Source organism: Tenrec ecaudatus, chromosome 3 (assembly GCF_050624435.1).
Source record: "Tenrec ecaudatus isolate mTenEca1 chromosome 3, mTenEca1.hap1, whole genome shotgun sequence".
Taxonomy (NCBI): Eukaryota; Metazoa; Chordata; class Mammalia; order Afrosoricida; family Tenrecidae; genus Tenrec; species Tenrec ecaudatus.
The window spans coordinates 168512696-168540409 of NC_134532.1; the positions used below are offsets into that span (position 1 = coordinate 168512696).

General features: G+C 46.9%; 1 protein-coding gene across 2 annotated transcripts; it reads right to left on the reverse strand.

Moving 5' to 3' along the window:
• Positions 1-480: 480 nt before the first annotated feature.
• Positions 481-13481, reverse strand: SRD5A3 (steroid 5 alpha-reductase 3). Of its 2 annotated transcripts, XM_075544301.1 has the most exons (5): positions 13186-13476; positions 8220-8362; positions 6211-6408; positions 2421-2555; positions 481-1068 (listed from the first exon to the last, which is right to left on the reverse strand). In XM_075544301.1, exons 1-5 carry the CDS (start codon positions 13404-13406, stop codon positions 809-811), a joined length of 957 nt encoding a protein of 318 aa, XP_075400416.1. In that variant the 5' UTR covers positions 13407-13476; the 3' UTR covers positions 481-808. The 2 variants fall into 2 exon arrangements, with proteins under 2 accessions (XP_075400416.1, XP_075400417.1); XM_075544302.1 differs by lacking the exon at positions 2421-2555 and having other exon boundaries at positions 13186-13481.
• Between the last annotated feature and the right edge of the window lie 14233 nt (positions 13482-27714).

Here is a 27714-nt window from a genome sequence, read left to right on the forward strand (position 1 = left end):
ACTGTCTGATATCTCCCTTCTCCCACTTTGCCGTTGTCCATCCCCCAGGGTAGGGGTTATATGTAGATCCTTGTAATCGGTTCCCCCTTTTGACCCACTTTCCCTCCCCGCTCCTGGTATCGCCACTCTCCCCATTGGTCCTGAGGGGTTCATCTATCCTGGATTCCCTGTTTCCAGTTTCTATCTGTACTAGTGTATATCCTGTGGTCTAGCCAGATTTGTAAGGTAAAATTGGGAAAGACTTTACATCTTTATAGGAGTAGACAACCTCATCTTTCTCCAATGGAGCAGCTGGTGGCTTTGAACTGCTGACCTCGAGATTAGCAGACCAGCACATCACCACTCCACCAGCAGACCAGCCCCAGATGACTTTTTTCTCTTCTCCTGTGTGTTTGGTGATACTTCTCTTAGGTCAATTTGCGTTTTTTTTTGAAGATGTGTTATGTTGTACATATTGTTCTTCTGTACAATATGTTTAAAAAAAAAAAAACTTTTCTCGAGGGAGGTCATTTGCTTTTAAAAGTAGCTGGGAGGAGGCACATCTACTTTTATCCAGTTGACTGCTTTTACAAACATTTCCCCAAGAGCAGGCAATCCCAGATGTGTGGGAAGCATTTTTGCCCTGCCGACACTTGAGTCTTGTTTCCCGAGGGCTGTGGTTTTAGTCACCCCAGCAAGACTTTGGGGTATGAGCAGGACAGAGGGCTTCTACGGATTCTGCAGACACTGTGCTTTGGTCCCTAGGCCTCCCGATCCTTAGGAATGGTTATCTGTCACTTAGTTCATGTTCCCCGCGGTGGAGCTTGTCTTAGAATAAATACGGCAGGAATGCCTTCCTGTGCTTTGGATAGGAGACAAATGTGCTCTTGTAGTATCTGTGGTTGAAGAGAGCGCTGAGGCCTTGGCTGAAGAAGACGTACATTACCACCAGCCACCAGGTCACATTGCGGAAGCCGAAGGTGACGGCCAAGGAAAGGTAGATCATCAACTCTGCCAAATAGTTCGGCGAGGAAACATACTCGAACCAGCCTCCGAAAGGAATTCTGTGTTTACAGTGAATGACCACCCCTGCAAGGGAGAAAACAGCTTCATGAGTGTGACTTCGAAGCAAGAAGTTTTACCACCACATTTCACAGTCATTTCATGGAAAATCCTTATTTAGAAAAACCACCATCCGATTCTCCTACTGAAAAGGTGCCCTGGTTGGCGTAGTGGGTCACATGTTGGGCTGCTCACTGCAAGGTCAGCGGTTCGAAACCACCAGCTGCTCTGTGGGAGAGAGATGAAGCTTTCTAGTGGGAAGAGTACCCGTCTTGGAAACCCACAGGGCAGTTCTACGTGGTTGCTATCAGAACCGACCTATTGGTTTCCGTCTTCCACGTGTCACTCATCGCAAGTGGAGGGTGCATTATTTATTCCAGTAAGGGTAAAAAACGAAAACTCATTCATGTAGCGGTCTGCAAAACTCGTAACTGAGAGCACAGGCTCTTGGAGGTCAGACTGCGTGGGTTCCGAACCCTGATTCTACTCCTTACTAGCTGTGTGACTTCAGCTAAGTTACTTCATCTCTCTGCGCTTTAATCTTGCCAACTGTAAAATGAAGACGGCTCGTGTCAGGGGCACTGTGCCCTATCAATAGGCACAAGTGCGAAACCACTGCCCTCAAGGCGATTCACTTGGCAGCCCTGCAGGACAGAGGAGAACTGCCACACAGCCGGGCAGCTTGCTGAAAGCAGACTTCCCCATTAGCCTTGTGCGGCCTGCACGGTGGGTTCCAACCACTGGCCTTCGAGCTGGTGTCTGGGTGCTGTCAGCACACCACCGTGCGGGCTCCTTGGCGCAAACAAAGCACTTGCTAAATGCTTAGCTTTATGATTTCACATTTAGTATTTCAAAAAGCCTGAGGAAAAAACTTGCACCTGTGATAAATCGACACACGCTAACTACTTTTTCATTGAAAAATTTTTTTTTTTACTTTGGCTGGAATGATGGTAACTCAGCTACCACCTGGGCCCGGAATCAATTCACAGACTATCAGGACTAGAGAGAGCAGCCAGGCTAACATCTCGCTGTACGGCCAGGGAGACACCAGAGACATGTCTATTTGGCAAGTAAGACAACTAAACTCAAACCAATCTCACTAACATTGAATCAACTCTGACGCATAGAGACCCTACAGGGCAGGGGAGAACTGCCCCAGGGTGGGGTGCTGGGGCTATAAATTCCTTAAGGTCCTGGAAAGCCTCACTTTTCTCCCCTGGAGCGGCTGCTGGGTTCAAACCATTAACCTTGCGGAAAGCAGTCCCATGCGCAATGCACTGTGCCACCAGGGCTGTTGGCAAGTTAAAGGCAGAAGGAAAATACTGCAGGACCCGGCCAACGAACTTCGGAGGCGTCAATCCCTGCACCGGAGGGCTCACCTGCTTTGTTTTTCCTGAGATTGCTGAGAATGACATGGCTCTTGTAATGATGGGCAGATGACCAGAAGAACATCAGCATCCCCAGGATGTGGAACCAGCGCGCTTGCATCAGTAGACTGCTCCCAATGACATAGACTACAGAAATAGGACAGATCTCTGAGCCCACTCTGCAAGCATTCAGTTAAAAGGATTCAGGCATCACCCAATTATGAGCCTGATGCTACTTCCCAGGTTCGGAGGGGAGCACACCATTCTTTGGCCTTGGATGGCTTCAGAGGCCCTTGGCAGAAAATTCCCTATGTTCTCTGGCTCCTTCAAATACTCCAAGGCAGAAGTTCAGCTCTGTCACCTACTTTCTTATCTGCACTTGTTTCCTGCCCCTCCTTGGGGTGGTCCATTCTCAGGGCTGGGGTTGGAAGTTTTCTTTATTAAGATCTGTCTTGAAAACATTTTCTAAAAAAACTCTCCCTGAGCTTCCGTCCTGAACCATCGCAGAGGGAGCAGGGGGCCCAGGATGCAGAAGGCTGACTCCGGGTGGAAATGACTAAGGGCGGGGCTTCTTGAGAAGAAGGTAAATGTAAACTGCCAGGGGGAAAGGAGGATGGTTCCCTTTCGGAGTAGAGGGCTCCCGGTCAGGGAGCTTTGGTCCTGGAGTGAGAGCGCTCTATGCATTGCCTTCCTCTTTCTTGCCCGTGACAGTAAGGAGAAGAGGGTGCTGGTCACCTAAGGGCCTGGAGAGCAAACACTGGGCAGGAGAAGCAAACTGAGGACTGCCCTCAGCTCAGCAGGCCACAGCCAAGCCAGTCAGTCTTGACGGAAGAAACAAAGTTGGCCATTGTCATGGAGGAAGAGCCTGAGGCCCTGGAAGCAAGTGGGGCTCCTTGCTTTATTCCAATGAAAGAACCCCAAGCCCCCAAACCCACCACCACGGAGTGAATTCCAACTCAGAGGGACCCTAAATAGGGTTTCTGTGGGTGTGAATCTTTATGGGAGCACCCAGCCTCATCTTTCTCCCCTAGAGCAGCTGGTGGGTTTAAACTGTAAACCTTGCCTAATCCACAATGCTAGCAGAGACAGATTGGAAATATTTGAAGATAACTAATGACGAACAAGAATCCAGAGTCCCTTCAGGGTGAACCGCTAGGCTTTCAAAGAAAGGTCGGTAGTTGGAGGCACCCCCCCACCCCACCCCCGCAGCCCCCCCCCCGCCCAGGTACCTCAGCAGAAAGGCCAGGTGATCCACTTCTAAAGAGCCGGCAATAAAAACTCCAAGGAGGAACAACAACCAAACAGACTTCAAGGACCAACAATCTGCACTGTCACACAGGACGCCAGGAGTAAGAGGCAGCTTCGCCTCAACGGCTTTTCAAATATCAGTGGAATGTTTAATGACCCGTTTATTATTTAAGTGCTGACCGAGAGTCTGCTGCGCCTGGAACTGTGCTTGACTCAGGAAGCCAGATGCCTGTCCTCCGGGGCTTCTACTCTCGTGAAGTACACAGGGGCCACTAAACCCACACACAAGGTCATTTCAGCTAAAGCTGGCCTCTGGAGACGAGAAGACAGTACGGAGGCAGACTGGAGGATACTTCTCAGGGGAGGGGGCATCTGACCTGACACTTCCAAAGTGGGCACCGGGGGAGATCTGGGGGTGCTGACCCTATCTTTTCATGCTCACAACGCTGCGTGGAGTCAGTCCAAGTGCCTCATCTACAGAGGCAAGGAGGAGGCTCTGAGAGGGTAAGCTAAGTGAGCATTCACACTTGAACCTGTCTGACTCCCATGTCCACACCCCTTTCTATCTTGGCTGCTAGAAAGTGCCCTGATGGGTCTCCTCTCATGAATTCTTGAGACCAAACTCTTCCCTTATCACCTCAAGGGACCATAGGAGACTTCTTGAAGATTAAGTGGGTAAAATGAAAAGCAGTTTCAGAAGGCAGTATCTGCAAAGGGGCTTTGGTCCTTTCCGGCACCATCTATATGGGAGGGAAGGCAGAAGTTACGTTCCAGGCAGCAGAGGGAACCCCAGAACCCACATGGGATGACAGAGAGACTCACAGACTGAAAAGTGGTGGGTTCTCAGGGTGCTTTGGAAAGTTCCTTCCGAGTGGAAAATGGTTGCCGAGAAGTAGCAGCCCAGGCTGTCACAGGAGGTGAAAATGTGCAGGCCACAGCAGAGAGCAGGCTGAAATACCCCACCGCACTGGGCTCAGCGTAGCTCAGCAGAAAGACTTGTGCTGAGTGGCCACAGCCAATAAATAATTCACGAATTAAGAAAGACTGTCGATAAATGTGCTTAAAAAAAAAATCACTCCTGAAGCCAAAGAGACCTTTGATAGGAACTGAGGACTTTTAAGGGGTACTCTGACACTGGACTCAAACCAAGGAGGAAGCAAGCTCACTGCAGCACTGGGAAAAGCTAGACCCCAGCCTTAGTTTCACAGGCTCCCAGACTTACTATGCCCCTTTTCATGAATAAATAAATAACTAAAAATTACTTAGCACCTCCCTACCCCCACCTGGCAATTAAAAACATTTGTACTGCAGTTTAGGTATCTCCATGTTCAGCCCTGCAAACCCCAGAGCTTTCCAGGGCCCCCTAGGGGGAGGTATCACCCACTTGGGGAAACAGCCACTTGGGTTTACATGGCGGGCCAGGTCTGCTTTAGACACCCGAGCCTTGCACTTCCTGAGGATTGTCTGGCAGAGCTATTGCGTTATGTCTGGGCTGGGGGACACGAAGGCACCAGGCCATGTGTCTCTAAGCGCTAGAAACTCATTTCAATCACCCAGACGATCTGCATTCTTTGTACTTCAGTGGTATGCCAGAGAATCCATGGGAAAGTGGAATGAAAAGATAATGGAGTTTTTTCCCCAGGAACTTTAGAAGCCCCCTCATGTTCAAAACACCCTCGGCCGCCTTCAAGAAACAAAACAAAACACTAACCACACGGCGTTTCTTTCTAATACACCGAGGCAGTGATGTTGCTCCCTGCTTTCTGACAAGAGAGGGTGTAGGGCACCGTGATGCCAGTCTGGCTTTCCCACACTGTTCCTCTGTCTTCCCCCCAGGCTGCCTCACAGGAACTGAAGGTTTGCAATCACAGGGCAAAAGGGCATACAAATGCTATCCGACTCCCTCTTCCAATCCATGAGCCCAGCATCCCCCTTCCTGTCCTTGCTGTCTCTGCTTGAGCCTCGCAGCCCCACGGGGTGCTGGTTGCCCTCCTGCATCTCTCGCCCTGCCCTGTCACTCCAACTTTAGGGGCTCTCCTGCTTCTTGTTCAGTTTCTCACAACATCGCTTCCTCTCCACACACCTACCCCAGTAGCGCCAGGAAAACTCCACATCCCATTTCTTCATCCTGGAAGGGGCTTCCTGAATACTCTGCACTTTGCTGTCTTTTCTTTATTGAATTTTTCAATTGTGAATTAGGTGGGGGAGCCCTAATAGCTTATCCTATCTGCTGCCTCTGATTTCAGTGGTTTCACTCAGGAATTACTGTCCTTTGCTTCATCCACTTTCATGCCTTGCCAACCCTTTCATCACTGCTTCCTCTTCTATTCACTGCACGGGGCACCTGGACGGGTGTGGAGGTAACGGAGACCGTACATACCCTTGGGTATGTTGACGTTTAAATCAATTTGACGTTCACAAAACAACCTGTAGTCTAAACTCCTCAAAGGTAAGGAGACGAGCGCTGTCTCTTCCTTTCAAACTTCCCCAGTGCTGGAGTGGCGTATCTGCCCGACAGGCCTCTCCCGGCCCCTCAGCCGTCACTACGACTCACCATTCCTGCCGTCCAGTGGCACTTGGCTCAGGACCGTGAGGCCGACGAGGACGTAGTAAACCAGCCCGTAACAGTACTGCACAGCGTGAATCATGGTGTTGGAGAAGACGCTGACATAGACGCACTCGTAGAGCCTTCGCAAGCTGTGCAGCCACAGGAAGACCAGGACGAAGAAGGGGGACAGTACCAGCTCGCCGCCTGCGGGTCACAATGCAGCCCCATCAGAACGACTGGATGGCAGGGGTCTGGGGTGGGAAGTCCCCTGGTTCATCAGACACACGGGCAGGAATGAGAGTTGGGGGTGGATCAGCAACAGACAAGTTGGCAGTTTACAACAGGCCTGGGGCCCAGCTCTCGAAAGGGTCTGGCCTTGAAAACCCTGTGGAGCAGCTCTCTTGTGTTCATATGGGGTCGCCATGAGTCAGAATGGACTCCATGGTAACCTACTATGACTGTCACAACAACAACACACACTCGGGGGGCTTCCGTCAAAAAGTCAATAGAAAATTGAATGAAAAGATGGTGGGATTTTCCCACAAACTTTGTGTGAGGTCCCTAGAATCCCCATCTCCACATGAATACATCTCTACGCACGTGTCATAAGGGTCCAACTCCATGAAGTTTTACAAAATAAACTCATTTCTCCTACCTGCATGACCAGCACCTCGGTCAGGAAACAGGGCATGTGCGCTCCCTTCTGGTCACCATCCCCCTGACTTCTATCAGCCTAGATCAGATTCACTAATTTTGATCATTTAAGATAAATCAGAATCTACCTCTAACTCTCTTAAGTATAGGTTAACAACAACCCACCAACCAGCCACGCCAAACCCCTCCCAGGTAAAATTCCAAATGTGGCAGCTCGTCAGGGTCAGCAGAGGAGGAGCTGAACTTCAGGGGAGTGTGCGGAAGGAATTCCTGAGCCAGCCTTCCCTCCCAGAGAAGATTTGCCGGGGCTTCCCTTTGTGACTGTGCTTGTGGGCAACATGTTCTTCGGGTTACAAAAACGCGCTCACCGTGAGCCTGTGGCTTGGCTGCTGGAACAGAGGCCAGAGATACTAGAAAACACCCCAACCACCTCACTGCCAGCCAGTGCCTGCGGAGTCATAACCCCCTATAGGCAGGTGGCACTGGCCCTGTGGGTTTCCAAGACGGGAACTTTGTCTGGGAGCAGCAAGCCTCCTCGTCCTCCGGGGAGCAGCTGCTAGTTTCACACAGCTGACCTTGTGGTCAGCTGCCCAACGGGTAACCCACTCAGCCAGCAGTTTCCCAAGGACAGGGCCAGGCCACTCCGTTTCTAATTCTGCTCCGCACTCAGTCTGACTTGGGTGTGGGCCATTCCAGGTCTGCCTCCTCCCGTTCCTAACTGTAAACATTGTTCTCAGGATCCTTGGTTGGAAGCAGAGAGAGGCAAACTGGAAGTCGATTTGTCAACCACGGTTCACAGCCAGCTGCCTGAAGCTGGCACAGAAAGCGCACAGCCTAGCGAAGGCGTTTACATGCTGGCCCCCAGGTCATTTTCTTTCACGTTTCTGGAGTCTCGTGACGTGGTTTTAGTTGGGATTGTAGACATGATCGATGTTTCCAGGCAAACCTGAAAAATCCTAAATGTTTTCTCCCTTAAGTGGAAAGACTTCTTGATAAATTGATCAACAGTACTAAAAATGTCAGAGGGAGGACAGCCCTGCGGGCCCGGCCCCCACAGAGAAGCCAGGGACTGAGTGCTGCTTCCCACGCTGCCATCTGCTCCTGGGGGGCTTGGGGACACCCTCTTGGCCAGCCCTCGGGGAACCACGCCACACTCCCCTTGCTCTTGCCTCCCCTTGCCATGCCCAGCTGGGGCGGAAGCTTCCCCACAGACATAAATGACGGCCCCAGGATGCAATGGCTGTCATAAGTCACACACACACACACACACACACACACACACACACACACACACACACACACACAGCGCTACCGCAACCCTCAGGAGGAGCAGAAAAGCCTCAGCGCCAAGGAGCCCTTACCTTGGAACTGGGCAGCCCCAAGAATTCTGAGCAAACTATAAAGCCAGTTTGGAAAAGATGCTCCGAGGAACAGAGACCGAATAAGGCACCAAAGCAGGAAGCCGTTCCATATCACAGAGACGATGTAGAAATGTGAAAAATACCTGCAAGAGAAAAACAATGAGTCGGGTCATGACAGCAAGGCCACACCCACCAATGTCCAGTCCAGTTCTGTTCCTAACAATCTCATTTGCTGTGGAGTACAAACTGCTCCACAGGAGTTGCTTGGCGGTGATCTTGATAGAAGCCGACCGCCAGGCCTTTCTTCTGCTTACTTCCATTGGTGATCTTTATTTATTTTTTAAAGTTTTACTGTCGTGCAATTCACGTGCCATGTTCTCCGGGCATTTAAACATATTCAGAAGAGTCCTTCTAGCCTCTGCAGTCTGCTGGCTGGCTCAAACTGCCAATCCTTTTGCTGTTGTTGTTAAAAAAAGTTTTATTGGCACATAATTCACAAACCATCCAATTCAATAGTTCAGTCAAGAAGAGCTGTATAATCATCAAGTATATGGTTGTTAAGATCATTATATAGTTGTAAAAGCATCACTTTGAGGACATTTTCTTTGTTCTTGTTCAGTCTCCTCCAACCTCTCCTGTCTCACACACTCACCCCTCCTCAAGGAACCATTTACCCAGTTACTGTCTCTAGAGAGTTACCTAGCCTGGATTTCATAGACAGAAAACCATTTTTTTAAAAAGAAAATGAAAACATTGACAAGAAAGTAAAACAGAAAAAAATCTCAATCGAGAGAAAACAGGAAATATTGAAAAGGGGTCAGAAGGGAGATGAAACGGTAAGGGGTCACATTTCACCTTAACTGCGCGTGCCACCATCCGCTCTAAGTGACGCTGAGAGCGGCCCGTTGTGCCGCCCAACTATTACTATTACGCAGTTTCTCTATTTGCTCCCCTCCCCCCACTGGTTCCAAGCCATGTTTCTGCTTTTAATAGAATTTGGATCCTTCAAGACTTCAGGTTTTAATTTTTTTCTTTCCAAATTATCCCACTGCCATTAGTTGATTCCAACTCATAGTGACCCTAAGGAGCTCCCATGGAGCAGCTGGTGGTTTCAAACTGCTGACCTTGTGGTTATCGGCCCAACTCGTAACCCACGACGTCCCAGTGCTCCCTTCTGGCAACTTAAACTCAGTGCCTTGGGGTGGGCGTCCTGGATTACCCCAATGCCATTCTGTAGGAACATTATTTTTGATACCAAGTCCTACCTCTGGTTTTTAAAAAAGAAACGCGTGAAGACATGTCATCCTCACAACGATCATATTAGTGATGTGGTAGATGAGGCAACTAAGGCCCAGAGCAGCTAAGGTCCTCCCAGATCACACAGTCAGTGGCAGCATCTGGCACCAGCCTCGACCCTCGTTACTCCGAAGTTAAAATCACACGGAGGCTTGCCTGAACCTGCTTTTCTGGGTTCAACGTCATGTGCTCTGGTTTATATCAAGTCTACAGGCAACCCCAGTTACCATTTAAGTGTGTCCGCATAAGCTGCTGAGCCACATTGTCTCAGACAGTGTCTTGCTGTGCTCTGCTTGGGTTTGTGGTGCTTCTGACCGACAGGTAGATTGCTCTTGTACATTCAATCTCTCTTGTTTGGCTTACCCAATTTCCCTCTTTGGAAATCCAATCTCTTGCTTTTTAAAAGACCCCACTTAAACCTTAAAAACCAGGTCTAAAAATGTCTTGTGTTAGACACAAGACAGTCTGAAAAGGCTTCTAGCGCAGTGTGTCTGCCTTACGAGAGCAGAGATTCCCAGGAGCTGAGAATAGCTTCTAGCCCTTAGTCTGCACCCCACTATAAATACTGGTTATTAAAGATGGAATTGTGCACTCAAAAACATGTGTTTGTGAATCCCAAATCCCTTGCCCACAGTCATGCTCCCATGTGGGAATGGAGGTTGTCCAGGCTGTGAATGAGACAGGGTTAGTGGAGGATGTTTTTTGAGTTCACCTCTACTGGGCTAGAAGAGAGCAGATGAAGCAAGTAGTTGGGGCGAGACAGATGCGGCACTGCTGCCAAGCAACAGGTACAAGAAAGAGGCAGGGGCTTCTCCCAGAGCCCACAGAGGAGAGCACTCCTTCCCCTGGAGCAGGGGTGGGGACCATTTCCTGCCAAGGGCCATTTGGATATTTAGGACATCATTTGCAGCCCATACAGAATTATCAAATTAAAAATTCGCCTGCCAGATTTGGTCAAACATTTAATGAACTCCCCCCCCGAATGTGATGGCTGGGACTGCTTCTCTTTGGTGAGGCCTGCGTGATGGTAGCTGGGCATGATGATTTCAAAGTCCCCACCCCCCTCTAGACTCTAGACCATAGGTTTCGACACTTTGGGGCCTAAAGGCCCTTTTCAAAGAAAAAAATAATTACTCAGTGCCCCCTGGTAGTATAAAAAATTATAGCCCTTCATTCAGGATTATAGGTATCTGCTTTTGTAGCACCACCTGGATCATTCCAGAACGCCCAGGGGGCAGTATCGCCCACACTGGGAGACACTGTCCAATAGTCTCACTGCTATCCCGCCAATTCTGCCTCACGGCGGCCCCTCCAGGACAACGTAGAACTGCCCCTGTGGGGCTCAGAGACTGCAACTCCCTTGGGGAGCAGAAAGCCTAGTCCTTTTCCCACGCTAGAAGTAGGCTTCTTTAATTCAGACTTTGTAGCCTTGAAAAATGCAGGAAAATAAATTTGTTCGTGGTATTTTTGTTATAACAGTACCAGATAACTCAAACCAAACAAACCAAGCTCACTGCCATCAGTCAGTTCTGACTCAGAGCGACCCTACAGGGCAGAGTAGAACTGCCCCTATGGGTTTTCAAGATGACACATCTCTGTGAAAGTAGAAAGTCTCTCTTTAGTCCAAGTAGAGGACTAAGACACTGGTTTAAAAATTGAATGACATTTATTGTTTTGGTCCCCCACCCCTTTCTGATGCTGATAGTGAAAAGCACATCGTTATGGAGAACAATTTGGGAAACAGAGAAGCCCAAAAGGGGCTGCAGACTTCCAGCTCACTTCACCATGCCCTCCAAGTTATATTAATTTAGACATGGGCTCTCTTTTTAAAATTCCAATGAAAATACCTTTTCCTATAGGCCTGTGTAGGTGTAGTACTTCTCCACTTCTTTCAATTTAGGAGGTGAAAACAACCACCACACACACACACACACACACACACACACACACACACACACACACAGAGACACAAAACCCAGCACTTAAGTTTATGGGACAGACATGCGATTCTAGAAAAAGAAATGCCTTATTCCACCATAAAGAGAAAAATTACAAGCCCCAAGAGAACCGATTGCTGTCAAGAGGAAAAAGGGAAGGCACGGCATTTTTTTTCTGGGTTGTAATATAACAAACCAAATTTAGCAAGACCAGTTGGACATCCAGAGAGACACGGGAATGCTTAGCATGGTGCCCTTCAACCCGATGACACTAGTATACTTTTCAAATTTAGAAACTCCGTTGTTAAGAGCTCATGTTCTCTTTTTTTCACTTTGTAACTGTTAGAAAATGTGGCACTCTAGAAACGTCTCTGCAATAAAGTAGATGAAAGCTGGTTGAAGCTAGGTCAGCAAGCAATTTCCACTTAGCAGCCGCTCTGAGAAATGGGAGGGCTAACAGTTTGGCGTGCATACTTCTACAGGAACTCTTTATCTCTAGTTCTCCCTTCTCATTAACCCTCTTCAGGCTTCCCCCCAACCCCACAGTCGAGTGGGGTCTCCCTACATTTCAAAAGCTGCCGAGCGGACATGGCCTGCCTGCTGTGCAGCCGTGGGGCCCGGTCCTAGTTCGGATAGACAGCCGTGATGTCCTATCAGTCAGGAGCCATATCCTACTCCTCCCGATTTCTCTCCAAGTGGTAGAGATCATTTGATACTTCCTAACATCTAGAACAGGGTTCCCTGGATTATTAACTGTGTTTTAAATTCAAATAATAATAGCTATAAGAATTCTATTTACTCGCTGACGAACATCTAAATCCACCCTTGGTTATGAACTCTGGAAAATCAAAGGGCATTGGAATAGGGTGTGCCTAACATGTGCCAGCTTGGCCTGTCTTTTGGCTAGCCACCCATGAAACTGTTAACAGTCCGCGGGTGGGAAACCCCTTGAATTCCCACCAGAAGGAAATTCACGCTGAAGTCATTAGGTTTGACAGATAGAAGTTTCAGGTTTTACAGTTAACTGAACACGGTGACCTGAGGCAGGGGTGGGCTCCAGGGTAGGGATTTTTAGGGCCTTCGCCTGGGAGGCGTGGTCAAAGGTACAGGCTGGTCCCATTGGCTGAATTAAGCCCACCTGGCCTAGTTTGGGGACCACCCAGGGGTCCTGGCTCAGGTGCCTGAGCTGGCCCCTGCCCCTCAGCCTTTAACGGCTCCCAACTTCCTGTAGAGGCCCCGAGACGTGAAAAGAGCAATCCCCTAACACAATGACCAGGGATCTGGTTTTCGCCCAGCTCGGAAAGAGGCTCAGAGGTTGGTCCTGCCTCCACTTTCAGCACGATGCCCAGCGACGCCTCTTGATAGACTGGGAGTCCCTAAAGTGGTGGCGCCCTGGTGGACGCTGGTTCGGACCCACCAGCTGCTCCGTAGCAGTCAGACATGGCCATCGGCTTCCGTAAAGCGTTAACTCTGTCCTTTGGTCGCTGAAGGACCAGTCGACCCCACTGCGATCGGTCTGGCTTTGTGAGCTGGGTGATGGGGCCGGGAAGGAGAATCCCGGGACCCTGAAGCCTTTCCCTTGCGCGCGGCTTAGCTCCCTCGGTGTCCACGGACCCTGCAGTGCCCCGACCCCGTCGCTAAGAGGCAGCGCCGGGCAGCGCGGCCTCCAGGCCCGGTGGGCGCTGCCCGCGCCCGCGCCCGCTCTGCTGGCCCGGGGCGCCGGGCGCGGTTACCTCTTGGGAACATCAAAAGCCCGGCTCAGGGCTGAGCGCTCGGGGCCGGCACGCTGGGCTTTCCCATAGCGGATCAGGTCCTGGAAAAGCGGGCAGCTGGGAAGCAGGCCGGCGGGCACCAGCTGCAAGAGCAGAACCAGCAGGAAGGAGGCGGCCAGCGCGAGCCACAGCGCGCGCAGCGGGCTCAGCGCGGAGAGCTCGCCCCACGCCCAGGGATCCATGGCCCGCGCCGCGGGGTTCCGCACTCTGCGCCGCCCGCCAGCCAGCCGCCGAGCCCCGGTAGGACGGGGCGGGGACGGCGGGGACGCGGCGCGGGGCGGGGACACGTCCGGCCCGCCCAGGCTCGCCGTCCCCGCCGAGCCCCGCCCGCCTGCCGCGCGGCGGCCGGGTTTGGGCCTGTGGTTCTTGGTCCCGCCGAGCCCAGGTGGAGCCCTAGACGAGGGAGGGACTGGTCCTCCTTGCAGCTCTCTCTCCGTCGTGAACGTTCCCTGTCATGTCTCAAAGGCGCCCGGGGTGGCCTTGACCCTGTGGCTCCAGAAAGCGCTGGACCGCTGACCCAAAGGTTGATGTTCCGCAGAAGACCTGCTGATCTGACCCAGTAAAGATTAGGTGACCAGACGTCCAGATTTTTAACAATTTGCCCCGCGTCCCGCGGCGTTTTTAAAAAGTCCCGATTTGGGGAAAGAATGCACGACAAGCTAGGGAACTGGGGGGGGGGGGAGAACGGGAAGGGAATATACATAATACTTCACGCCATTCAAGCAGCTGCTGATTGGTTGCCCTGGGATGTGGGAAATATTGTGATTAAAATATGTTCTTATTTCTATGTATACACACTGTGCACGTTGAAATGCTTACAGATTTTTGTGAAACTGCGAAAGTTGAATATCAGAAAACACTTGGATACAGTAAAACGCGCTGGTTAGCTCTTTTGCCAGCTGTCCAAAGAATTTTGAAAATATACGATCCTTGGAAATCCAACCTTCTATCACAGGAAAAATGTCCTAGAATTTTACAAGAGTTTTTTGAAAAAGAATCTTCAAAAATTTGGCTAGAGTTTGTACACAATCAAGCAGCTGTTTTACAAAATGCTATAAAACTTATTGAAGGTGACAAAATTTCTGTAATCAAAGTAGCAAATGAAGTTAATAATTTAAAATTTCAATGTCAAGAGCGGTTAGAAAATACTTTTCTTCCGTTAACTGTCCGTAATAGTATAAGCCAGCTAGAAGAACAAGGTGCAATAAATCGTGCAGATATCATGAATCACATTAAAAAGCTCTGTAGTAACTGCATAGATTATTTAGAAGAGTGGACGGTACATTACAATGATATTGAACATTTTCATTGGGTTACATTAAAACAAGAACTTAACTGGAATGATGTGCAAAAATCATTTAATCATATTACTCAAAATTCCCCATATAGCAATATTTCTGAACATGGTCTTTTTAATGAGGTATCATTATTAAAAAAATATATTGATAAGGAAAAGTTCAAATCTTGGGCATCACCCAAAATCACAATAGAGAACAAATGGTTAGAAATAGTTCATCATTTTGAAACAAATCATGTTCCATACAATAATGCACTAAAAATTGTGGAATACGTGCTGTCTTTACCAGGAACCAATGCTGTGACTGAACGTGCTTTTTCTACGGTAAATAAAGTGTGGACATCAGAAAAATCACAATAAGTGTTGAGACTTTGAAAGCCATTTTATGTGTGAAATATAATTTAACAAATTCTTGTGAAAAATTTCATGACCTTTTAAACAACGACAGCAATCTACTAAAAAATTCACTGAAATGAGAAATATGCCAAAGAATAAAATAATACTATACATAATTTTTACTATATTATATTTGTGAATTGTACTTATGTTGAAATTAAAAAATATATTACGATACTATTTTTGCGTTCTATGAACATTTTTGTTGCTCCATATAGACTATATTTTTAATCAAGAACCCCTTCCCCCCCCATTAATGGTGACCTGTGTTACCAATGTTAAAATCTGATCACCTTATCTTAGATGCCAGATACCTGATCCCATCAACACCTCGAGATCACACAGGCTGGTGGGCTTCTTCCATGTGGGCTTTGTTGCTTCTGTGCTAGATGGCCGTTAATTTATCTTCAAGCCTTTAAGACCCCAGACACTGTATCTTTTAATAGCCGGAAACCATCAGCTCTCTTCACTACATTTGCTTATGCACCCGCTTTGTGTTCAGGGATCATGTCAGGAAGGTGAGCTTCACAGAATGCCGGATTGTTAGAACAAAGTGTTCTTGTGTTAAGGGAGTACTTGAGTTGAGGCCCCATGTCCTATTGCAAACTTACCATATATACTCGTGTATAAGCTGAGTTTTTCAGCACCAAAAATGTGCTGTGCTGAAAAATGGGTTCGGCTTATACACGGGTCAGTGGCACCCCAGCGAGGCGTAACATCTCGTGGGTGATTGCTGTTCCTCCACTGTTCATTCAAAGCCGCACTGACACTGCAGGGCTTTGAATGTTTGTTTACTCACAGCGAACCAATCAGAGCCCTCCTATGATGTGGACGGCTCCAATTCGCAGAAGCACCTGTAGTGATCCACTTACACCGGCAGCTGAACTGGTAAGGTGTGGGATACAGAAGGATTTCTCACAAGCTGTCTCCCCCAAATATATGCCAGACAGCTGCTTGGGAATGACTATACTTGGAGGTCATCAGAAGTAGGTCAGGGGTTATTCCCCCTGAGAGCTATCAGCCATCTAGAGCAAGTAGTTACCACTGTTTATCCCACAAAAAATAGGGCCCACTCCCTTCTGATAAGGATAGTAGTTGTCTGTTTCCTTGTAGGAGACCCCACAGGTCAAACCCGCCCAAGGATGATCAAGGTTAGGTCGCCATCTTGGAGCTAGGGTCCGCCCATCTTGTCACATGTATACCCCAATCACTCCCCTTCCTATTGCATGTATTTCCCTAGACCACCCCTTCCCATTACTGTTTTGCCTATAGTACAGCCCCTTCCTGTGACATATGTGTTCACCTATAATTAGGGGGCTTGCATGTCCCCAGAGAATATAAAAGGGGCTGGGGCCACCATTAAACTCTCTCTCTCCCTCCACATGGACCATCAAGCGGGGCAGAGATGAGCATGCTACCATGAAATGTGTCTGATTCCCATTTATTTCAATACTTCTATCTCTCATGCTCTCAGTAACTCTACTATGATCTTTACTTATTATTACTGTATAATTGCGCCTACCGGACCCATAATGATGTGTTAGGGGCTGGTTTCCCCTGACAGTAAGGATGTGTCTGTGGCTGGGCTCTGTCTCTCCCCTCTGGTCTCTGTGTTAATTCACATCCTGCATTTCCCACCCTAGGCTTATACTCGAGTCAATCAGTTTTTCTGGTTTCCCAGGTAATAATTAGGTACCTTGGCTTATACTCAGGTCGGCTTATATTCGAGTATATACGGTAATTCTTAACATATAGATATGAGTACATAGTTCTATTCCCCTCTCATTATATATATATAAATATATATATTTACACATGTACATGCTTATATTTAGGACTCTATAAATGTCCTCTGTCTCCTGGTTCTTTCCTCTATTTCCTTTTACTTCCCTCTTGTCCCACCATCATGTTCAGCCTTTGTTTGGGTTTAGTAGTTCCTCACTGCTACATTTCCCTTGACTGAGCCTCACTAGGCATCCTATGATCTTTCTTCCATTGATTTTAATTCACTTGTTGTTCCCTTTTCCCTGGGTTGGTTCCATCCCCCACCCCACCCCCCACCTCCTTCCTTTCTCTCACCTCCCCTTCTCCCGTATCCTCCCAGGGACCAATGGTTCCCGTTATTTTCATCTCTGAATTTTTTAACCCACCTATCTACCTATCTTATCTAGATAGACATGCAGATACATTAATAAGTAAAAATATCAGGCAAAGCCAAATAAAACAACGAAGTAAAAACCAACAGAGCAATAACAAGAACAGCAGAAAGCAAGAACAAGATAACAATAACAAAAAGAAAGCCAATGACAAAAACAGAAAAGCCTATAAATAGCTCAAGCTCTGTTTGTTGGCCTTTACAAGGGTTTTCCAGTCGAGTCTGATGGGGTGCCCCACTTTATCTCCAAAGTCTATTTTTGAAATTCCTGGTGGTTTCATCACTCTGCTCCCCTGTTGCTCTGCTGCACGCCCTCAGTGCCTCGCCCCAGCGTGATGGGGCCAGACCATGCACTATTCCCACACTGTGTCTCCGCAGTGTCATGGTTCAGTGAGGGACGACATGTCCCATGGTGGGGCTAGCCCTACAGTCCTCCTCGTGCGTTGTCTGCTCCAAGCAGGAACATCATCCTCAGGATTTTGTGGGCCAGGATGTCATCTCCTCCCTCTCCATCCCTTTGTGTTTCTCCCGTGTGCTCTAATCAGACGCGCCCCCTCCCCAAGCTGTAGCCCATTGCTGTCCTCTGAAGTGTATTCTTCTGAGGGGTGGGTACTCTATCCTATAGGGACAGGATATGTAGTCCTGGCAGCATAGTAGTTACACATTAGGCTGCTAACACACAAGGTCAGCAGTTCAAAACCATCAGTTACTCCCTGGGAGAAAGACAGGCATTTCTGCTCCCATAAATAGTTACAGTCTGAAAAGCTCAGAGGGACAGTCCTCTCCTTCCTCTAGGGTCAGTATGAGTTGGCATCAATCTAGGGCAGTAAGTTCGCTTTGGGTTTTTATAGGGTAACTATGAGTCATGATGAACTTGATGGCAGTGAGCTTAAGGTTTTTAAAAATTAATGTATTCATTTTTAGTTTTCACATCTGCATGTATTTCAACATGCTGGGTAACCCTATGTGTGTTAGAATAAAACTGTACTTCCTAGGCTTTGGATCAACCAACAGGCTATCTCCAATATTTTGCTTAGCAGCACAGTACATTAACCAATTGCACACCAGGTAAGCCAAAGCCACTCCCACTGAATCCACGCCAACTCAAGTCATATCGACCCTATAAAGTGCTGTGGAAACTGGAACTGTAACAGGGCCGATAGCCTCATTTTCCTCCTGCCCCATCCTGTTACCAAAACTAACCAAATCCACTGTGAGCAGTCAATTCTCATTCACAGTGACCCTCCAGGACAAAGTACAACTGCCCCTTTGAGCTTCCAATGCTTCAGGAAGAGAACTTGACGGGATCAGACGGCCGGTGATGCACTTCCCTCGGGTTGGCAGCACAATTTGCAGCCCACTATGGCACCAGAAATCCCATCCGCCACTTAGGTAGTCAGTTCCCTCTTGTGTACCTTAGCGTACCATCTGGCTCATAGCAACCCACGGGACAGCTGCCTCCCGCGGTTTTCCAGTGGGGCAGAGGGTTACCTTACCCTCCAAGGTAGAGAGGTGAGGCAACCTGCCTCCTAAACTCTATGGGGCAGTTCTACTCCGCCCAGAACCGACTTGACCACAGTGGGTTTGCTGTTGGGAGTTTCAGCTTTACTTAAGATGACCAGATTTTAACATCATTGGTAAAGCGGGACAGCATTGACAGGGGAGTGGGGGGTGGGGTGGGGTGGTGGTGGTGGGGTGGTTGTTCTTGATTAAAAATTTGGTCTATATGGTACAACAAAAATTTTCACAGAATGCAAAAATAGTATTGTAATATATATTTTTTCATTTCAACATAAGTACAATTTACAAATATAATACAGTAAAAATTATGTATAGTATTATTTTATTCTTTGGCATATTTCTCATGTGAGTGAATTTTTTTAGTAGATTACTGTCGTTGTTTAAAAGGTCATGAAATTTTTCACAAGAATCTGTTAAATTATATTTCACACATAAAATGGCTTTCAAATTTTCAACACTTAATTGTGATTTTTCTGTACGTTCAGTCACAGCATTAGTTCCTGGTAAGGACAGCGCGTATTCCACAATTTTAGTGCATTATTGTATGGAACATGGTTTGTTTCAATATGATGAACTAACCATTTGTTCTCTATTGTGATTTTGGGTGATGCCCAAAATTTAACCTTTTCCTTATCAATAAGTCTTTTTAATAATGATATCTCATTAAAAAGATTATGTTCAGAAATGTTATTATATGGGAAAATTTGAGTAATATGATCGAGTGGTTTTTGCACATCATTCCAATTAAGTTCTTGTTTTAATGTAACCCAATTAAAATATTCAATATCAAAAAAAGAAAATATTTAATATCATTGTAATGTACCATCCGCTCTTCTAAATAATCTATGCAGTTACTATAGAACTTTTTAATGTGATTCATGATATCTGCACTATTTATTGCACCTTGTTCTTCTAGCTGCCTTATACTATTATGGATAGTTAACGGAAGAAAATTATTTTCTAACCGCTCTTGACATTGAAATTTTAAATTATTAACTTCATTTGCTACTTTGATTACAGAAATTTTGTCACCTTCAATAAGTTTTATAGCATTTTGAAAAAGAGCTGCTTGATTGTGTACAAACTCTAGCCAAATTTTTGAAGATTCTTTTTCAAAAAACCCTTGTAAAAATCTAGGGCATTTATCCTGTGATAGAAAGTAGGATTTCAAAGGATCATATATTTTCAAAATTCTTTGGACAGCTGGCAAAAGAGCTAACCAGCGCGTTTTACTGTATCCAAGTGTTTTCTGATATTCAACTTTCGCAGTTTCACAAAAATCTGTAAGCATTTCAACGCGCACAGTGTATATATAGAAATAAGAATATATTTTAATCACAATATTTTCCACATCTCTGGGCAACAAATCAGCAGCTGTTTGAATGGCGTGAACTATTATGTATATTCCCTTCACATTCTTCCGCAGTTCCCTAGCTTGTCGTGCATTCTTTCCCAAAATCGGGACTTTTTAAAAATGCCGTGGGACGCAGGACAAATTGTTAAAAATCGGGACTGTCCACCAAAAGCAGGACGTCTGGTCACCTTCATAAGACCCAGAATAAAACCATGCCCAAGGTGAATGGAGTGGAGCATGGAGTAGAGACCTAATGCCCATCTGTAGACAATTGGACATCCCCTCACAGAGGGGCCACAGGGAAGAGATGCAGTCAAGGTGCAGTATAGCACCGATGAAACACAACTTTCCTCTAGCTCTTTGGTGCTTCACCCTACTATCATGACGTTAATTCTACCTTACAAATAGAATTAGAGCAGATCATGTACACTGCTACAGATAAGAGCTGGAAACACAGGGAATCCAGGATAGATCAACCCCTCAGGGCCAACAAGGAGAGTAGAGCTACCAGGAGGATTAGAGGAGGGTGGAGGGAGAAAGGGGTAATTGATCACAAGGATCAACCTATAACCCCCTCTGAGGGGAACAAATAATGGAAATGTGGGGTAGGGGCAACAGAAGACGATGTAAGATATGGAAAAAATATAATTTACCAATGGTTTGTGAGGGAGGGTGGGCAGGGGAGGGAGGGGGAAGAAATGGGGAGCTGATATCGGGCTCAAGTGGGAAGAGAATGCTCTGAAATGATGATGGTGGCATATGTGCAAATGTGCTCGACACATTGGAAGACTGTATGAATTATGATGAGATGTAAGAGTCCCCCATAAAAGTATTTAAAAACGAAAAAAGACAATGCTGATGGGAACAAACGTAAAAAAGCGTTCGACACAATGGATGTACGTATGGATTGTGTTGAGTTGTATGAGCCCCCAATAAAATTACTGAAAAAAAAAAAGGAGAGTATAATTGTTCCTGTGGCTTTCTTGGACTTTAAGTATTGAAGGGAGTGAAAAACCTCATCCTTCTGCCAAGTAACAGCTGGTGGTTTCAAACTACTGACCTTGTCGTTAGCAGCCCAACCTGTAACCCATTGTGCCAACAAAAACAAACAAACAAACAAACAAAATCACTACCATTAGATTGACTCCTGACTCATAGCAACTTGATAGCAGTTTGTTATGGTCCACACAGTGACACAGTCAATGAAACTCTGCTGGAGCCAAGATCCATCTGACGTAGGGAATGATATATATCCCTTGTTTCTCGCCGCCTTCTTGAAACCGATCTCTACCTCGGACAGCTCTCTGTCAATGTACTGCTGCAGTCCTTGTTGAATCATCTTCAGCAAAATTTTACTTGGTATTAAATATCTTGTTCTATAATTTGAGAATCTTGTTGGGTCACCTTGCTTTGTGATGAGTACAAATATGGAAGTCTTCCAGTTAGCTGGCCAAGGAGCTGTCTTCCAAATGTCCTGGCATAAATGAGTGTTTCCGGTGCTTCGTTTACTTGTTGAACTATTTCAGTTGGTACTCCATTGCTATAGTTTATGGTGCCAGCCTGGCTGATAAACACAAGTAGGATTAACTGAAGGGGAGAGGGATAAATGGCTTGGTGAGCCTCACCTTGGTTGTCTGTGCCTCAGTTTAAAGGGGTACACTACCTGTGGGATGCCTAGCCTGTGGACTGTGTTGCTGTAAGTTGAGGTCCCTTTAAGCCCACACGATTGGAATGTTCATCTCTGGAGCTGGGGACTGACAGTTGATGACAGTTGGGGACCTGCCTTGCTGTTTGGTGCCTGGGTATACATAGCCCAGCTCTCTCTACAGAAGGGACTGGCAACTGGTGGCTCTCAAAACTTGAAGGACTGCTAGTGTCTCACTGCTTTATAATTTCACTGTTAATTTCTTGTATTATCTATCTGTATATAATTTAATGGTTTATTTCTTGAATTATATATCTATCTTTATAAATACATTTATATATAATTACTAGCAATCTGGTTTGTCTCTCTAGAGAACCCTGTCCAATCCCTGGACTCTTTCTTGCTCATAGGCTACCTCCTGAAATGGTGGAATGTTGAGTAGTTCTTTCTCATACTGTGACTCTGTGTTCTTTCCATCGTCTTTGGATGCTTCCTGCAGGCATCATCCAATATTTTCCTTGTAGAATTTTACAAGGTTTCAACTCAAAACTTGAGTTTTTTTTCTTTAATCCTTTCAGTTACAGATAGGCTGACAGTGTTCGTCCTTTTTGGTTTCAACATCTAGGTTTTTTTGGTGTGTGTATTTAAATATTTATTTTTAAAAAAAGCATAAATAAAAGGACAACTCATTTAACATTAGTAAACCAGCACAGTAAGTGGAAAATAGGTTCAACAAAAAAAATAAGGTATCGACAATGATACCTTAAGAGTACTAATCCCTGAGCTCAATCAGCAACCAAGCTAAAATGTAAAGAGTTAAAATCCTTCAAAACTGGATTCCTCATCATCATCTGTATCCCAATGCAGAGCGTCAGCTGGTGTGAGGTCATCATAGACGCTGTCCTCACTGAGATCGCCGTCATCACCATCACTGCTGTCATTTTCATACAAAGCGCAGTCTTCACTGCCATCCACAGCATTACTAATACTACATTTCTGGAAGGCACGTCGCACCATGTCTTCTGGAATGTCTTCCCATGCATCTCGAACCCACTTTGCTATTAACTCTATGTCAGGCTTCATGAGATTTCCTCCTTTTGTTAGTCGGGCTTGACCAGATGACATCCATTCATGCCACATCCTTCGCATTCGGTCTTTAAAAGGTTTATTCAAAGATACACGTCATAGGACGACTCTGATTGGTTAGATATGAGTAAACAAACACTCAAAGCCCTGCAGTGTCAGCGGGCTTTGAATGAACAGCGGAGAAACGGCAATCACCCATGAGATAATGGGTGTTCGTCCCGTTACCTGGTGGGGTGTGGGGGTGGGGCGGCAAGATGTTACACCTCGCTGGGGTACCACTGACCTGTGTATAAGCCGAACCCGTTTTTCAGCATTTTTTTGTGCTGAAAAACTTGGCTTATACACGAGTTTATACGATATGTACAGATAACATTGCAAACCATGAGAACTTCCAGAAAACCTCATTGTGCTCATACAGAACGCACAGGCCATGAAGCAGTCATTGCAACAGAGCAGGGTGACTGCATGGCTTAACTCTGGGGAAAGGCCACACCAAGCTCACAATGATGGGGGTTCATCAGGGAAGTTAAGTATCAGTGAGCAGTCAGGATCCAGTGATTGGCCCACAGCAACACCTCTCCTCCAGCAGTCCAGTCTCTCTCTGGTCCTCCGTCTCTCAGCCTTGTGGGTCCTTGGCCTCTGCCCCTGCTCTCCAGGAAGCCTCCTGGTCTCAGTGCTGCTCCCCTGTCCTGCCTCCTTAGCCTAGGTCCTCTCTGTGTCCTGGAGTCTTTGTGCCACTGTGTCTCTCGTGCCTCTGGCCTCAGCCCCGCCACTCCAGGGAGAGACTGCGAATGTGTTCTTGTTCCTGTAGCCCTGGGCCTTCCCCATCTGCGCCGGCTTCACAGAGGGCTCATCTTACAGCGCGGAGCATGGTGGTGGCTCAGACTGATTGTCCTCTCCATTCGTGTTACACACGCCCTGTTTGCATGGCGCCACCCAGCCTTTTGGTGGGAGTTAGAGACACGGAGATAGAAGAGTTGTACCAAGAAATATTCCTCTACCACCTTGCAATATGCAGGAAACACAACCCAGCTTGATGACTTTGAAGCAGCCTCTGATGAAGATCAGTGTAAGCTGTGCCTGCCTCAGCATAAACGCATCCTCACAACTGGGCCGAGAAGCAACCTCACGATCACTGGTTGATAAAAAGATTGAAGCTGCCAAGGACTTGATTGTCCTTGAATCCACAAATCAGCGCCCAAGGACATGGCATTAGACAAGTCTGCAAAAGACCTCTTTTTCGCACTTCGTACTGTCCAGTCGGATCGAACTCATAGCGACTCTGCACAGCTGAAGGAAGCACTGCGCAGCCCTGTGCCCTCTTCGCAGCTGGCCCTGTGGTCGAGCCCATCGTGCAGCCACCGTGTCAGCCTTCCGCCTTCTCGCTGTTCTGCTACTTCCCCAGGAATGACGGCGTCCCTCCCCACGCATTGCTCTCCCCCGACACCATGTCCACAGTACGTGAGACCAAATTGTGCACCGTCCTTGCCCCTCGGCAGCAGTCTGGCTGCCCTTCTCCTAAGACAGGTTTGCTTGCTTTGGGCAGTTCCTGGCACTTTCAGTATTCTTCTCCAGCACCAGAATTTAACGGAAACCATTCCTCTTTGGTTGTCTTTATTCAAGTCCAGCTCCCCCATGCATGGGAGGTGATGGCAAACACCATGCCTTGGTCCTCAAAGTAACGTCCTGGCCCAAAAGCGGTCTTGTGCAGATTTGCCCAATGGGAGGCCTCATTCTGATTGCCGGACTGCTCCTTCCACGAGCATTGATGGTGGATCTAGGCAAGAGGAAATCCGTGACAATGTCCATCTTTCTTTTCTCCACCGATCAGGGTGTTACCTCCTGGTCCACTTGTGAGTTGGCATCCACACGGAAGGCTGCAGTCCTGGACCTCCATCAGCAAGGGCTTCAAGTCCTCTCACTTTCCTCAAGCGAGGTTGCATTGTGTGTCTGTCAAAGGTTATTCATAAGCCTTCCTCCAAACCTGATACCACAGTCTTCTCCGTATGATCCCGTTCCTCTGATGACTTGCTCAGCACAGACTGAATAGTTATGGTGAGCGGACAGTCCTGACTGTAAGCCCTGCAGTAGTCTGTTGTTTGTTCCCACACTGCCTCTTGAGGCACGTACAGGCCCTGCAGAAGCACAGTGACGGGATTTGGATTCCCATCCTGCTCACGGCCATCTGTAGTTTGTTAGGGTCCACTCAGCTGAATGCCTCTGCACCGTCGAGAAAGCACAAGTAGACGTGTGTGGGGGACAACCGGGAAGAGAGGATGCGCAGACAAACTCAACACTCCTGTGTTCACAAGTCTGGGAGGCTGGGGCTCTGGAACCTTCACGTTCGTGGGCTGGAGCTGCGTCCCACGCACAGTCTCCTAAGTAAGAACTTATTCCCCATGATGTCCCCCATAATAATGCCACTTTTAAGGTGCTACTTGCAAGCAAATGTCTGCCACCACATCTGCTGGGACGACTGCTTGGAGGCCATCGGCCATCAAAAGCAGTCAGACCATTTAACCCTGAGGAGGACCCACTCCCTTTTGATAAGGATCCTAGCTTGTTCCCCTGGAGCTCCAAGACACCTGAGGTCAAGGCAGCGCAGAGAAGACACCAAGGTTAGGCTGCCCTCTGGGCTCTAGAAGCTGCCCTTGTTTCATATGTACCTTCCTGCCACATACATGCCTCTAGCGCCTCCCTTTCCTGTTGCGTGTACACCCCTAACTCATCCCCATCCTGTCACGTATGCCTCTGATACAACCCCTTCCTGTTACGATGTGCTTAACGTGGCCTTCATGACCGAGATTTTATAAGCTCGTGAGAGAATGCATCATGGCCTTTTGTTCTGCTTCCAGTCTCCATCGGAAGAGGTGAGCCCTTGCATGCTTCGTCTCATCTCTCATTTATTTACCCCTCAATCACACAACCACCCCTTAGAACCCATCCGGATGTGGGGCTGGACCTCACGAAGGTCTTCTAGTCAAGCTCCATCTGATGTTAGCAGTGACATCCCTGGTTCCGAGTCCATGTCAGGAATTCTGGCAGCTCCCTGTCAATGTACTGCTGCAACCGCTGTTGGAAGCTCTTCAGCTGAATCTTATGTGCATGGTATTAATGATCCTGTTGTATAATTTGCACATCCTGTTGGGTCACCTTTCTTTGGAATGGGTACAATATGAATCTCTTCCAGTCAGTTGGTCACATGGCTGTTTTCCACATCTCTTGGCAGAGATGGTGCTTCTGGTGCTTCATCAACTCGTTGAAACACTGTAATTGGTACTCCATCAATTACCGGAGCTTGAACTTCTTCCTCCAGCACCACTGGTCCTTGCTCATAGGCTATCTCTTGAAATGGCTGAATGTCGACTGGTTGATTTTGGTCCAATGACTCTGCATTCTTTCCATCTTTTTTTAAAGACACTTTTGTTGGCATATAATTCATATACCAGGTGTGTTAGTCTGGGTAGACTAGAGAAACAAATCATTGACACACCTGTGTGTAAGAAAGAGATTTATATACAAGAGTGATTGAACATTGAGAAAACATCCCAGCCCAGTTCAAGGTCATAAGTCTGATATAAGCCCATATGTCTTAAAGCAATCTATAAAGTCCTCTTCAGACTCACGAAACACATGCAAAGAAGCCAAATGCAGGATGATCACAAGCCAGTGGGTAGAAAGTCTTTGGGTCCAGTGGTGGTGTAAGCATCTCAGCGCCAGCAGGGGTCTCTGTGGCTTCTCTGGCTTCAGAGGTCTGGTTGCATCTATGTAGCTTGTCTTCTGCAATGTCTCCCAGGGAGTAGCAGAGAGAGAGGTGAAACATCTAGGTTTTTGCACATTTCATTTTAATATTTCACTTTGTCCCCTGGAGCTGCCCTTTGGAATTTTCTGTTCAGCTCTTTTGTTTATCATTTCTTCCATTTGCCAAAGCTACTATTCTGACATCTACTTTGACATTTTATTTCTTTCTTGTCTTATTAATGACCTTTCGCTTTCTTCGTGAATGGTCTTCTTGATTTCCTCCCACAGCTCATCAAGTCTTCTGTCATTAATGTTTAATGGGTCAAATTGGTCCTTGAGATGTTCTCAAAATTCTGGTGGGATAGATTCAAAGTTATATTTTGGCTCCTGTGGACTGGTTTCAATTTATTTCAGCTTTATTCTGAATTTACATATGAGCAATTCATGGTTTGTTCCAGTCATCCGCTGGCCTGATTTTAGCTGCTGATATAGAGCTTCTCCATCATCTCTTCCTGAGATATGGTTAATTTGATTTTGATGTAATCCATCAGGAGAAGTCCATGTGCTTTTTGTTGAAAATGGTATTTGCAATGAAGAAGTCTTTCATCTTGTGAAATTCTATCATATGATCTCCAGCCTAGTTTCTATCATATATTCCAGCTAGTGTTCCTTCTTTGTTTTGCATTCCAATCACCAATAATTGTTAATGCATATTGATAGTGTGTTTGATCAACTGAAGACATTGGTTAGACTGAAGACATTGGTGGAATTCTTCAATTTCTTCATCACTAGCTTTTTTGGGTGGTGGATAAATTTGAATAAAATTTGTCTTGATTGGATTTCCTGATCTGTGGTATTTTTCTATTACAGACACCATTGTACTTCATGATAGATCTTGAAATGTTCTTTTTTTTAAACTATGAATGCAATACCGTTCCTCTTGATTATGTCCTCCCCAGCATAGTAAACCATCTTATTTTCTGATACAAAATGGCCAATACCAGTCCATTTCAGCTCAGTCATGCCTAGAATACCAATCTTTATACATTGAATTTTTAACAACTTCCAAGTTTTCTAGCTTCATCCTTTGCACATTCCAAATTTCAATTACTCAGAGGTGTTTGCAACTGGTCCTTCTCATTTTGAGCTTTGCTCCATCAGCGAGGTCCCAAAGCTTTCCTCCCACAGACGTTGTTTCTTTCGGGTCAGTGTAGTCTCCTGTACTCTTCGTCAGTCAGACCTGAGGGAGGGGCTCCTCTTCTGACATGCTCGCTGACAATGCTGTGCTTTGGGAG